Genomic DNA, 15,080 nt, shown 5'->3' on the forward strand with positions numbered 1-15,080 from the left:
AGCCATCCAACAGCATTTCCGCTAAAGTGAGTCAAAGGTTTTTGAGAGTAGACTTGCTGGCATGACAGGTGGCTTCAACAGCCATTAACAATGTATTATTGCTTTCGAACAGCTCTAAAAATAGGTAGATGTGCTTCAAATCCTGGATGGGAAACTAGACGTATTAATTCAGTGAAAGTTTTTGCTTATTCTTTTGTGGTACAAGGCCAGGCAAAAGTACACAAACATGCACGAATGCTCGCTTGTATGCATGCACGCACAAACACACGGACGCACACAGAACAGCATGTACTTCATACAGTACATTCTTTCCACTCTGGGATCCCATAGGATGCAGTACCAGGAGATTTCAGTAGGATTAATATTGAAGGCACACCCTTCACATAGCTGTTGAACTATAGGAAGGATTGAAATAAGCACCTGTCAATGTGCCACCTTCCTTATGCACTCATTGTAATTACCTAATCTGCATCTAACTCAATTACATTATCTGCCTCTATTCAGAAAAACGCATGCAAAGCACTCGATGACAATGAGTGATGTAGTGGCACAATCCAGCAAGAACCGCTCTGTCCCCTCCCTAACTAGCCCTCCTCTGGATCATATCTCTTTCTATGCTGGCCGCCTAGTGGTGAATAGGCTCCTACTACATTCAGCTGATTGCAGATGCTTCGATTTCAACAGCATCTTGGCTGAAATACTGGACAGGTTTAAAAGCCATACCAATACTAAATCAAAAGCTATATGCTTTAATATTTGCTTCAAGATAATATATTATTTTCTACTTTCCTCTTGCACTATGGTTTCTAAAATTATGTGTAAGATTATGTATTGTTTATACTCAGTTTTGACCCTGATTACTTAGCATCAGCACTGTGTGTAATTATCGCTAGCTGTTGGCTGAATGCCAAAAAGTAATTATTACTTTTTATCTAATAGGTAGCATGCGCATTTTTCCAGATTCCTTTTCCATCGGAGGACTACATTCACTATTGTAAAGTAAAACTAGCTATCCACAACAGAGACTAAATGCTGTCAAATTAAACTAAATTTAAGTCTAGTTCTAATTCTCTTTGTCTGGCTGCCTTTAGCTTTCACCTTGCATGAGCCATCATCAGCGAACAGTATTGGCTTAATGTAATGTATGCAGAACAATGTTTTTTATTTGAGTATAGTATATCCTCGGATAAATGAGGGAAGCATTTAACTAACACAATGCCAACTTTGTCCCGGAATATCAGGTTATATTATTCAGCATTCAGTACTAAATCAACATTTAGCCGACATCAGTGCTGCTTAAAGCCCTTTTTCAAAGTAATGTAGGACGCTAAGTTTATTAGCGCCCTAGTTTTAAGATTATCGTAATTTTAAAGATCTATGTTCGAAGCTGGATTTTAGTGTAAACAGGCCCAATGCGTTGTATTTCACTATTTCGGAAACTGAATGCAATCAAATAGGCTATACATTGCGTCATTATTTTTAAAATGCTACTTTTAGAACATTAATTAATCTGTTTGCTTCAACCAGATGTGAATGTATATTAGTTTTTTTGTCTGATGTTACATGTTAGCCAGAGTTCATTTTCTGTATGAGAAAGCATAGAGAGCGTGTCTTCTATTTGCCCTCCCCTCTGCTTGCTGCTAGACCACTGCACTAGCTCACGCTGCATTTTAAAGCAGGGGACGGCATGAAAGCTGTCAGTTTGACACTGGACGGGACGCAAAGAGGAGGTGTTGTCTCGTTAGATTTTTATTTTCTTCCATTTCCCCCCCCGGACCCATATTGCTGTCATCTCCATAATTATTTTTAATAACACGCCAGTTACCTCACCTCGATTAAAATGTATAGGTATCTGGGGGAACTGCTTACTCGCGGAGCCAACAGCGCTCTGGCCTCGGGATGCGTCGACTCCTTTTTACCGGCTTCCGCGTCCTTGATGCGGGTTCGCCACTACAGCGAAGCCGTAGGGGAAAAGGAAGACGACCCCAACTTCTTCAAAATGGTCGAGGGCTTCTTTGATAAAGGTGCCGCCATCGTAGAAAATAAACTGGTGGAAGACCTCAAGACCAGAGAAACGCCGGAACAGAAGAGGCATCGGGTCCGGGGAATTCTCAAGATTATCAAGCCATGCAACCATGTACTGAGCGTATCTTTCCCTATCAAGCGAGACAACGGCGAATGGGAAGTGGTCGAGGGCTACCGCGCCCAGCACAGTCAACACAGAACGCCCTGCAAAGGAGGTGAGTTAAGCAAGCAGTCCCGTTCGGAGCGAGTGAAGCGACGGGCGATGCAGCAGTGACACAGCCTACATTTTAGTTGGGGACTTGAACTTGGGCGCCGAGGTTCGTCTTCATCTAGGCTGAATAATAGCCTCTTCTTGTAACACAAATTGGAGGAATCCGAGAATCATTTTACATTTTATTTTATCCCCTCCCCCCATTGCTTTGCCCTGACCAAATTGCTTGTAATTTTACTGAAATAGGCTGACCTTCCGCACGGTCCTCACTAACCTTTATAACCTAGGGGAATTGTGCCACTAATAAACATATTTTGGTAGTGTATATTGTGTATATAGACACATATACATATATACACATATATGTGTGTGTATGTATATATATATATATATATATATATATATATATATTTTTTTTAATAAGTTTATATTGGATTGTTGTTTTTTAATTCCATCGATTTTTGGTAAGTTTGTTCTTAACTTTTTGGTTTAGCTTATCAATCAGGTTTTAGGCCGCGTGCCAAACCATCGGAGAAATACTTGTGGCTTGGTTGTTGAGACTCTCGTGTCCGATTTTGAGTTTGTAATGGTTCTACTGCAGGTTAACCATAGGCCTATAGGGTTTTTGCTCTTTAGAATTTTTTAGAAGAAGCACACATTGTCTTATAATGTTGTTGCCATGACATACCCCATTCCAGAAATATCTGAAATGCGGATTTCCGTGCGTAAATCTGTAACGATATTCGTTTTTTTGGTAACATTGCTCAGAGCTGGTAGTTACTTCCACTCGCAGTGCAACAGGTGAGGGTGCTATCAGGGCCGTGCACAGACATTTTGCGGGGCAGGGGCTCAATTGAGGGGAAAAAAGGGCACCGTCCACCCCACTGTTTTCACCAAGATATTACCTCACTGACACCACGTTCATAATCACACACTATATTCATCATATGGGCCCAGTTTGAAGTCTTCTGAAACATAATAAAAGTAACATTCACCTCCGTTTCATTCATTTTTGGACCCAATAAACGTTTCCAGACATGTTTATGCTCTAAAGATAGTATCTCCCACTACGCTACAGTAGCAATGCACAGATATCACAAACACTTGGTGCATAGTCACCTGTGAGCAGTTTTACCTTTTCGGCTGACTATGAATACAACTTAAGGCTGAGCAATGTTGTTTTTGTTTTCATTTTATAAATCGAAAATGAAAGCAAATGAATGACATTACATTGCATTGCATAAACAAGTTGCCTGCAGACACTTTGTGCATTAAAAATGAATGTTATTATATTTTAATGCAAAAAAACTATTGCTAAAAAACTACTTAAAATACGATTAGATAAGCTGTTCTACTCTGAAATGCCTTATTTTAGGTTTTCATGTGTACTGTCATTTTGAGTATATTTTATAATTGAGGAATACAGTGCTGCTGCATGATTTAGTAACATGTTTTGAGCGTCACAAGAAAGGATAGACCACACAGCATGATCCCAGAAACATGTACACACAGCACGCATTCACACGCAGGCACATGCACTCATAGAAACTAGAATTATATGTTATGGCCGTGCTATGCATATGGAAGAAACTAGCGAGATCAAATTTCCAGTGACTTCTGCCTTTCATTTAGGTGTATTTGCACATAATGCCGGCAATACGGAATCTTATTTCCCCTGTTACGCCAACCTCCTGGAGGTCTATCTGTGCACCTGCCTAGGTGCTATGATGCAACCTGCGATGATCCTGAACCCTTTGTGAAATATTTGGCTGGCCAGCATCTCATTCCACGTCTGTAGCATTCAAACGTACCTTGGCCGTGCTCCAGCGTGCTCGAAAAAGGGTGTCAAATATGTATGGACCAGGTGGTGTTTCCAGGAAGATGCAACACTGCCTGCACAGTGCAGAACAGTTTTCTGCCCTGCAAACCTTCCCACTTCACAGGCCAGATTATGACACACACACCTTCCTCACGTACAGCTGATGCCAAATGCTGTAATGCTGATTTTTATTTTTGGTTCGCAGCCTAATCGGTGAATACAGGATGTGTAATTGGTCTGAGGACTGTTATAGTGCCAGAAGTGGAAATAAATTTGCCATGTTTTTGGAGCCCTCCTAATTATGTGGGCAGTTTTACTCTCTTGGCAGCACCGTCTGAAATGCTCTCAGTAGGTGCAGGCTAATGGAAACCGTATAAATGTGAGGGGAAGCAGCAGCAGTTCTTTGTTTGTATCTGACGGAGTAGTATGTACCCTTGAGCTCATAATTTACAGAGCGTGCCTCTTGTGCAGGTTACCTTACAACCGTCCTGGTCATTTATTCTCTGTAACGGAAGGCTTTTACTTTTTCTCACTGCAGAGACAAAATGCAAACTTGCATAACGGAGTGTGCATACCTAAGAAGTGACTAGGTTCTAGTGTCTGTAGACTTGGGCTGGAGAAAACCAGTTCTGAGTGAACCGTAGGCTGCAGGGACAGTGGGCACAGAGGGGTGGGGGTGGGTGCTGCACTGCATGCTGGGTAACTGTGAGGAGGGAGGGAGGGAGGGGGTTCTGAGGGGCGGGAGGGTGGGGGTAGTGCAGCCAGAGTAAGCTGTAATGGTGATATTGCCAGGGGGACGGCTGTGTGAGGTGCCCCTGATCCTGTTTGTCAGTTGTACCCAGAAGCCCGGTCTGAACTTTGGAGTTTGTCGAGTAATTGCTCCACTCCTCCTCCCTCCTGAATGGCGAGTGTCGCTCTTCAGCAATGTCGCTGATGACCCCTGCCTGCCGCCAAGCGCAGGGCACGTGGGAAGCCTCGTTTGGAAAAAGGTGGATGATCATAGAGACACCTGGGAATCTGCTTTGGCTTCACCCCCACAGAGGGCAGTGTCCGAATTCCTTCCTGTGTCTCTCCATCCCCAACCCCTTCCACTTCCCTTTTCCCATATGTGAGCTGCAGGATGAGTGGGATGAGCCTGCTGTTGGTCTCCATTTCGGCTCTGTAGCCAAACTCATCCTGTAGCTCTCCCATTGCTTGGACTGCATTTGCCTCTGCCTATGTTAGTCACATCTAGGCTAAGCAGTAAATACAGAAGCGACCAGTGCCTGCGGCAGGGGAATGCGACTTAAGCGTTTTGTCGTTTCTACACGTGCTGCATTGTTTTTTCAACATAATTACGTAAGGTTGTAGTAACATGTCACGAACCTAGGCTTGGGGGCGGAAAGTGCGTCTTTGAATTGTAGACTAATATGCCATGCCATGCCCAGCGGGGTTAAATGAATGATGGATTGGCTGAAACCAGTCTAATCCAGTCTCTGCAGGGAAAAGCACCTTCCCAGAGTTTGTGCCGTGAAATCACAGTCTATCTGTAGACATACAGTATGGTTAGATTTATACAGTGACCGTAACGATATCTGCATTGCGTACATTATACCACATTACATAAAACATTTTCCGACCCACGGAATTCCCAGTCGCAACCATTTGCCCATCCAGTCATCGGAAGTCGGAAGGGCCAGGATAACGTGTCCTTTGGATGAGGGAAATCAGCTGATGGCATCTGAAATCTTCCGGTTAAGCTGCTAAAGCTGTGGTCTGCATGCAGTTTAATCGGAGGGGAACCTGCTGTTGTGCGGTGTGACAGGACCTCCCTTTGACCAAAACCGCTTTCTTGCCTACTCTTGAGTACACAAGTTGCACTGTAAAACACTAAAAAGAACAAGTATTTTACTCTTATATTCAGATCTAATTTAGTTTACTTTTTGCTAATAAGACAAAAATATTGCCAATAAGGTAAGACTATGACTCATCTCAAGATGTGCCAATGGAATAGGAAAATCACCCTTGTCAAGCATATCTCATCTCATGATTTGCCAATGGTATACAATTTTTTGCTAGCTAATATTTTCTGCTTGAGAGGAAGAAAATGAATACCTTGAGTCTTCTTATTACTAAAACACTTGCTAAGACAGCCATTTTTTGCAGTGTGTATACCCAATAGTTGGCGAGTTAGCTGTTAAGCTGCTTCAGACACAGTTTCGCTCTCTACCTGACATTTTATTCACAGGATAGATTGGGCTTAGAGGAGGCAGAACAGCATTCTGGATGGTTGAATAATTAAGCTATGCTTCAAACTGATTAGTTTAATTGCACATTTTAATTCACTGACAACTGTAGACTAGCTAGCTAACCTCACTGCTTGAAAAACAAAAGCTGTATCTGTTTCTAATGTTCGTGTAAACTTGTGGCCTTAATTATTTAGTTAGCCTCAACATATATGCCATTTGAAATTTTGGCTACAATTCTTGATACGGGAAGTGCATGAATGGCACCTGAAGACTGTTCTTGTGTCCCTATATGAAGGGTTTTACTTGGAGTATACAGCCAATTAGCTAATTAAAGGGGAAATAAAGACCTGTATGCACACTCGCCCTCCAGGTCCAAAAGTACCCATCCCTGTGCTAGAGTATCTTATGTGTCATGTGGTTAGAGCATTTCTTTTTCTTTGTTAATAAGCAAATTGTATTTGAACGACCCTGTAAGGATTTGTCCTTGAAACAAAGCATCTATTAATTTAGCAAGTTTAGGAACAAAGACCATTATTTGTGTTATGAGCAAAGGTTATTTAGTTAGCTAGCAAGTACTGTGGCTTCAGGCAGTCAAAGCTAAGCTAGCTGTGCGTGCATGTCATTCAGTCTTTCTTTTCCTCAAAGTGACCCTGTCTTTCAATGAACTCAGGACTTGTGAAACACACCAGTGCTGCTGTGACCTGACCAGCTGTCTGGCAGGTGGGGGCGGGTGCAGGGAGGGGGTGTTGGGATCCAGTAAGCCAGGGTCCCAGCACAGGTCCCGGGGAGGGTGGGGGCTATGATTCATAAAGAGGCAGCAGTACCACTGGGTGGCTAAAAACAGAAACCCTCTTTTTACCGGTGACTTCCATAAGGGGAACGGCACTGATGCCGTCAAGCTGTGTCTTTCCTCATCTAAATGCACTCTGGCTTTTACTTGGTGTCCCTATAACTGGATTACACATTACATCTTTGTTGATACAGAGTGTGGTTGGCATCTGATTAGGCTAATTTGGGGATAATGTCTAACTGGCTTTCCTGGTCTCTGCTGGAGCAAACTCCAGTGTGGTCTCCAGCTGTCTGATGTCATTGGTGGTCTGACTATATTACATTACCTTTCTACAATAAGCAACTAACAGAGAAAAATCCTTCATTTTGGAGGTATAAAGCAGTGCTTCCATAAATCCACACAGCCTACTCTGTCATAATCGCATACTAGGTCTTTCAATGAAAACGCTTCCATTTCAAAAGATGCATTCATAAAGGTTTAAAAAAAAAAAAAAAACTAGTTTCAGTTCCTTTGGTTCCAGAGCTTCTCTCTCACCATTCTCCTCCAGTCCTCCTCCTCCTCAGGGTTGACAAGAGAGACGCACAGATGTAGGACGGCTCTTAAGACTCTGTCTCCCGGGTGTGATTGTACTGCTGCTAGCGTTTTTAGTTTAACGGTGGTCCTAGTGGGAATTAAGAGGTCATGGCCTCTGCTTGATTGAAACTGATCTGTGCACATGATTTCTAACGGAGGCGGGGGTCCGGGGAGGGGCAGGGGCAGGGGCGAGGGGGAGGGGTCTCAACAGGGTGAAGTCACTCCACTCGGCCTTAGGCTGCCTCTCTGTGATTGGCCGGGATTGATCCAGAGACTGCAAACTGATGCAGTGCTCCTGCTGTAACCACATGCTCTTGTGTTATGGGCCTCGCGTCTCTCCACTAAAAGAAAACGCGCAGTCGCAATCGTTTAGATCATTCCCACAGCTCTCTCACCTTTTTAACTCGCCCTCTCCTCTCCCCAAATGAGACAAGCTCCTCTGGGACAAGCCGATCACATATTCGCAGCATTTGCGGTTAAGTTGTTCTCTTGCCCTGTAAAAAGAAGGCAGAAATGGCCAGTACTGGTCCACAGTAGGTGCAGTTTGACACTGGTGTGATTGCTTACCGCATCATTTGGAATATTCTCATATCATCCTGTCATTTGAGGACTTTGTTGTTAAAGGAATGGATGCTTTCTTGGCTGGATTTAGTCAGACGGTGTAAGCAGACGGGGTACTAAAGCACCAGCTTTAGCATGGTTCTGGACATGCATAAAGTTAGCTTTAGTATGCTTCTGGGCATGCATAAAGTTAGCTTTAACATTATTCTAGACATCCATCCAATTGTGATAAATCTGTGAGAGCCAGAACTTTGGATTAATCCAGTTCAACATCGTCAGTGTTTTTTTGGAAACCACTATCAATCCTACATTATAGTACTAGAATTATATAATGCTCAGTACTGTACATATTAGCCTGGTTGAAACAAATCCTTTAACCGCAAATAATTTACATGGCTCTGATAAGTGCTTGTCGCTTGGCAGAACTTCACTCTAGCGTGACTTAAACTACTTGCTAAGTAGCACCGCTGTTGGCCAGTTGAGTCCCTGTCCTTTCAGGAGGGTGGGGTGGGTACAGTTTTCTCACCAGCTGAGCTGCGCGGTTTTTGCACCAGAGGGCCGCGCAGCTAACGGCGATGTCACGGTCAGAGCGCAGGTGCTCTCTGTGCAATGAGGCAGACGGAACTCCACGGCTAGTTATTCGCTGCCTCATTGGTCTTCTGGCCACGGCTGTCAGCCTTTGATTCATGAACACGGAATGCTGTGCATTGCAGCACCAAGGGAAAACGCTTTAGCTACGTATGCTACCCAAGGGCCTGTAGCTTTATTTACTTTTGAGGTGGAGTTTAATGGTGGGAGTTTAATGGTGGCATTGTACTGTTTGGCCTTGTTCTCCGGCATGTCATTGACCTGCTCTCTCTCCTCCTCAGGTATCCGGTACAGCACAGAAGTGTCTGTGGATGAGGTCAAAGCCTTGGCCTCTCTGATGACCTATAAGTGCGCTGTAGTGGGTGAGTGGTCCAGTTGCTCTGCACTTTAGCAGAGCCATGTTGGCTGTGCATGACCTCTGACAGCAAAGCGAGGGAAAATGAAAGTTGGTGGTTTAATTACTTTTATCTTAATTCTAAAAATACCAACATTGCAGACATTTCATCTGGAGGTCAATTTTTTGGGAGTGTAAAGAACACAAACAATCTGAACATCTCTGATGCATAAGTTCAAAGGCAGCCATTTTTAGTTTTCACAAACCACCTAGCCATTTGTCACTATGGCTTGCCATTTTGACCTGTCTTTTACTTGGTCTGTTTCCCCTCCCCTTTTGATTTAGTTTTGCGATGAGTGCTATGTAGTAAAAGACCTGTATTGTTAGTATCACTGTCCTGATATGCCATGACCATTATTTGCTTTGCACCAGCCTGGGAGGTTTGAGTTCACATTGTTTTGGACTTCTGAACGCATTACCCTGTGAATGTCAATGAGGTGCATTGCACCACTGTTCTGTGTAGAGGCGCTGCTTTGTCTGTGCCTATATGCAGTGGCTGCAGGTACACCCTCATGTTGGGCCTGTTTGTTTTCTAGACGTGCCGTTCGGTGGAGCCAAAGCTGGAGTGAAAATCAACCCCAGGAATTACTCGGTGAGGCATTTGTGGCAAGTACTGATAAGCACACTGGGGATCCTTATATCAGATACGGACTTCCTGTCCTTCTGTACCTTCGTCAATCTTTTACACATTTACTTTACACGTTTCTACTCTAGCTCACTATTACTTGGCAAACATCTGTACATAGTCATGCCCATTGCTTTTTTTTGTAATAATCTTTATTTGTATAGCACTCAAATCCGAGTTACAAAGTGCTTTACAGGGAAGGAAAATAAAACAATGTGATTAAAATACCAAAAAAAACAAGCACACTGAAGAAAAGCACTAAGGAATAAATAATGACGAGAGAATGAAAAGCAAGCTAAAAGAACCATAAAAGAACAATAAAATAAATAAACTCGTCCAAGATTGAAGGAATGCCGTCCGATAAAAGCATGTCTTATTATCGGATCTTATTTTGTTTTATTATTATTAAGTCTTTCCAGCTACGACTGAACATACCGAACCCAAGAATGTACAGGGGCTGTGTAGGGTCCTTATCAGCCAATTCACTGATGTAACCAATCAGATGTGAGCTGTTCCTATCTGTCGATTGGTGCAAGGAAGTCAAGTACGCACACACCCGCATATATATTGCCCTCTTATCCAAAGCACTTTACAATTAATGCCATTGACTCATGTACTCGCACACAAACGGCGATAGGCTTCCATGCAAGGCCCCGACCAGCTCGTCGGGAGCAGTCGGGGGTTAGGTGTATTGCTCAGGGACGCTTTGCCACAGGGTGATCAAACCGGAAACCTTCCGACTGCCAGACTAGCGCTCTTACCTCCTGAGCTAATGTCGCCCATTCACAGCTGCATTTTGCATCTACGGCTCAAAGCAAAACACTGGCATTCCCTCACTGCTAATGGATGGCTTCTCTAGTCGGCACACTGCTGCCCAGTGCCTAATTCTTTCCATATTTCCCTGCTTTTAAAATAGCATCAGTTATTCCGCTGCCCAGTGTACCAAGAGAAAAGGCCTCATGTCTGGAGGGGGTTACTGTCATTTCCATGAGCACTGACTGTAAAGGGAACCCCTGAAATGAATAACATTAATTTGCTTGCATAAATTGGAAGAACATTGAAATGACCCCGCATAACTTATACAGTGTACTAGACTAGATGTTTGCTTTTTGTTGTGTTTTTTTTTTTTTTCTACTTCTTTGGATTAAGTGAGCTGCAGCATGTGATTAAAACGCTGCAAGATCTTGCCTCCCCCTTGGCACCATAATCCATGCATGATCCCTGATCCAGCTAATGGAACGGACATGCATTCTCTCTTCAGCCCCCGATGAGAAGAGGTCCTTATTTTCTTTTCCACCCGTTTCTTTGTTCCCTCTTACATCTTTTCCTTCGCTTTTCTGTTTCTCTCCTTTTTTTCTGGCGGCATGCGTATTGACACTCAGGCTCTGTGTTAATAACGTTCATGAGGCCACCGGGGCGAACGGCTAAAAGGTTGCGTGTCGCCTTGCACAGAGCCATTTTCTTTCTCATTCCTTTTTTGACAAAAATAGCTTGCAGAGGAGATCACAACATTTACTTGGCCCTGTAAACATTCTTGGGATATATGCAGATGGTGTTCTCCTGTAGGTATTTACGAGGTATAACAATAGCAGAACGTAGGTCGGAGAAGAGACCCAAACCCCACGGATGTTCGCGAACCTGATATTTTGAAGCTAAATGCGCCATTCGCCTGCCACAGGATGTTGATAATTACTGCTCAGACTGCCACTTCCTGTCTCCAAAGCTGGGCTGCATGCTCACTGCAGATTGCTGCCCTTGAGTGGAAAGTTGCTGAGCTTTTAGCTGGCAGCAGGATGGGAGGAATTTTCTGGCTGTGAAGTCAGCTGAGCCAATTCCTTTCCAGTAGCTGTGTGTGAACTTATTTCTATATTTATTCATAAATTAATCCATCCAACACTCTGCCTTCCAGACATCTACCCCGCATGGCAATGTCAGTTTTCTAGGCCAGGGGTGTCCAGTCTTGATAATGATGATAATGGCCAGGTGATAATGAATGAATCATGGTCTTCAATCAGGTTGTTAATCAGTAGAATCAGGTGTCGTAGTGCTGGGCTTTAACAAAAACCTGGATAAGATTCAGCAGTCCTGTTCAGGGCAATGGCCAGTGTGTGCTCAAATCTGTATCTAAGGCTGTGTTTGTCAGTGAGCGCAGTAAGATAATGATCCGTGTATCTCTGTCCCACAGGACAATGAGCTGGAGAAGATTACTAGAAGGTTCACCATCGAGCTGGCTAAGAAAGGCTTCATCGGTGAGTTGTTGCTTCTGCTGACAATGTTGCTTCCATTTTTATGCAAACTGAAGATTGCCATGTTATGTCAAGCCAGAGGTCAAAGGTGGCTGAACGTTTGAACACTTGTGTTATCTAGCACCCTCAAATCTCCATCTTTGCTCGCGTAACCTAGCCTTCATGTGAGAATGCTAAGAAAGGGACCTGAAACAGAATGAACAAGAATTGTTCATTTGTTTACTTGCTTTACCAGTGCAACACAAGGAGTGTTTGAGTCGACAAGTTTGTAACTCCATCTGCAGACACTGGGAGTGAGTTTGGAAGGGCTTACTGTAGTGTCACGTGAACTTAATGACCAGCCTCCCAAATTCCTTCTCCCTGCTGCTTCCACACACACACACACACACACACACACAGGACAGTGTGCAGAAGAGAGTGTGCTAACCCTGCATTCTGGAAGAGGGCCCCCTCCTTCAACCATGGTCCCTAGTGGACCTCTGAGGGAGAGGGCGATCGCAGGCTGGAATTTTGGGACGGTCCCTAACCACTAATAGCTATAAATACAGAGACCACTCCACCCCCTCCGCCCACACCCTCTGCACCCAGGTACGAGTTCTGTCCTCCCAGGGAGTCACAAATAACCCCCCTCCTCCACTCCTTCCCCCTTTTTGACTGCCCACTGACCCAGCTCCTCCAAGGATAGTTTTACGTATACACGTTCCAGGGCAACGGTCAGGCACGCACAACTCTTTGTGTGGATTACTTATTTTTTTTACCATTATTTTTATCAGTCACAGCACACAGACATACTTAGACACACTCTGCTAACAGACACTGCTCTATAGCACACATACAATAGCAAGCTCATGTAAACAAGGATAAAATGAATATGCAAATGTGAAGGAAAGAGTAGGATAAATGTACCTGATCACATTACCATTTTAAGAGACATTGGTCCATTTACTAGTTCAACCTACATAATAGTAGTGTCCCAAAGTAATCTAAACTAATACCGTAAGTACATGAACAACAGTGTTGGACCCAATAACAGGTCCTTGGGCAGAGGAGGGTGAGGAAGGTGGTGAGGTTTGTTTGGATGCCTTGATGTTCACTCTAGCTAACTGGTCTGGTGTGGATTGAGAAGGTAACCGACAGGGATGGAGAGTGGGAAACGGGGGGGAGATTTCAGTGTTTTAGTGGTCTGAGCATCTGCTTGTGAGATGCAGTTGAACAGGCCGCTTTGAAATGTGACATAGCTGTGCACTGGACTGGAACTTAACCAAAAACCCACCCTTCCTGTCCCCTCAGGACCTGGCATCGATGTCCCTGCCCCTGATATGAGCACAGGGGAGAGAGAGATGTCCTGGATTGCCGACACCTACGCCAACACTATTGCCCACAGCGTGAGTACTCATAAACACTCACGGCTATGCTAACACTATTGCCCACAGTGGAAGTACAGAAACACTCATGGCTATGCTAACACCATTGCCCACAGTACAAGTACCTAAAAACACTCGCCACTATGCCGACACTATTGCCCACAGTGGAAGTACACAAACACTCATTGCTACACCAACACTATTGCCCACAGTGGGAGTACCCATAATCACTCACCACTACGCCAACACTATTGCCTCAAAGCAATGTTGATTCTATTGCCCACAGCGCTAATGCTAAGAATGTGATTTTAGCATTTCCTTTTCCAGCAACCAAAAAATCCATACAAAATGATAAGAATGACTAAGAATGTGAGGCAAAGTGCTCATTACTTTTTGGATTGAAAGCTTTTACAAAGTGTCTCTTCTAGGGGAACAAAACTTGCACCCTCTGGGCTTTATGAGGAATTTGGTGTTACAAGTTAAATGTAAAGAACAAGTTAAAAGCTCCATAGCTAGGTTCAGTTGCATTAAAAATACGCACAAGAAATGAGCAGCAAGCCCAGTAATGGGTTAACAGATTGCTAGCTGACTTTGATAACCATCTATGTGGACCTGTTTTCATTCATCTTCTGAAACTGTGAATGTACACCAGATGTCTGGTTTAACATTATGCATAGTTATTTTTAGAATGTTTTATAGAAGACGGCAAAGCTAAGAGTTAGCCTACATTGGGATGGACCATACATCCACTGTGACATTATTCAAAATTCTCTTCATTGCCAAGTTTAATGTTCAGAGGCTACTATTTTAGCAGCTAGCTGAGATAAATTGGTCCCACTAACGAATGAGCAAACATCCATACTAAGTCTCCACAATCACGAAAAGCTATGACTACTCTGGACTAGCGTTACAAATTTTTTATATGTATTTTCATGTGTATGCATGTACTTTATGTACCGGTAGTACACCTTTTCTTGTCAAATATGGATCACTTGCCTGTAAAAAGCGGTAGTCAGGATTCATGTCTTAGTGGTGGATGCACGGCATGGAAGAGCAATGCTAATCTTCACTTTCTGGAACGCTTAAATATGCATGTGTATATACATGATTTATTTATTTATATTTTTTGGATTTTCTTACATTTTCAGTTGCAGCAGTTCAGTGGAAAGTTGAGTTGTACTTTGTCGGGCAAACTAGTGTGGAAAAAAAAGACCACGCCATTCAAAATTCAACTCTAACTGTCGGTGGTGTGATTGGTGACGTGAAGACGTATGGAAAAATATGTAAACTTCAAACCCCCTTTTTTTAAGCTTGGTGATGCTATATCCTGCTGCCACTACGGTCATTAAAGCTGTGCTCAGCATTGTGGTTACTTTTGCGTGTTGCTTTCCTGTTTCCTTTGGGACTGACCTACAGCAAGGCCAGGTTTTTTTTGCTCCTCTATTTATAGGTCTTTGTGTTATACAGTACGTGAGTATTTTTGTGTGTTCTCTAGTTCTGTTATGTCCTATATGAACAAGAAGAATTGCTGGACATTGTATTTGTGTTTCTGGGTCCCTGGCAGTGTGCCTCATACTGGTTTTGTGTTTCATTTCTTTCTTTAAGAATACAATGCACCCTTATTTTCCGTTGTTATTTAGTTGTTTTTTTTTTGGT

At 43.4% G+C, this 15,080-nt stretch overlaps 1 protein-coding gene across 1 annotated transcript in view; it reads left to right on the forward strand.

Moving 5' to 3' along the window:
- The first annotated feature begins 1,667 nt into the window (after window positions 1-1,667).
- Window positions 1,668-15,080, forward strand: part of glud1b (glutamate dehydrogenase 1b) — a 28,284-nt gene continuing 14,871 nt past the window's right edge. The window contains exons 1-5 of the mRNA XM_061231105.1: window positions 1,668-2,240; window positions 9,077-9,157; window positions 9,726-9,781; window positions 12,000-12,063; window positions 13,351-13,445. Of these exons, the coding sequence (XP_061087089.1) occupies window positions 1,841-2,240; window positions 9,077-9,157; window positions 9,726-9,781; window positions 12,000-12,063; window positions 13,351-13,445 (696 nt within the window). The 5' untranslated portion in view covers window positions 1,668-1,840. The remainder of the gene's footprint in view (window positions 2,241-9,076; window positions 9,158-9,725; window positions 9,782-11,999; window positions 12,064-13,350; window positions 13,446-15,080) is intronic.

This window comes from Conger conger, chromosome 2, assembly GCF_963514075.1.
Source record: "Conger conger chromosome 2, fConCon1.1, whole genome shotgun sequence".
Taxonomy (NCBI): Eukaryota; Metazoa; Chordata; class Actinopteri; order Anguilliformes; family Congridae; genus Conger; species Conger conger.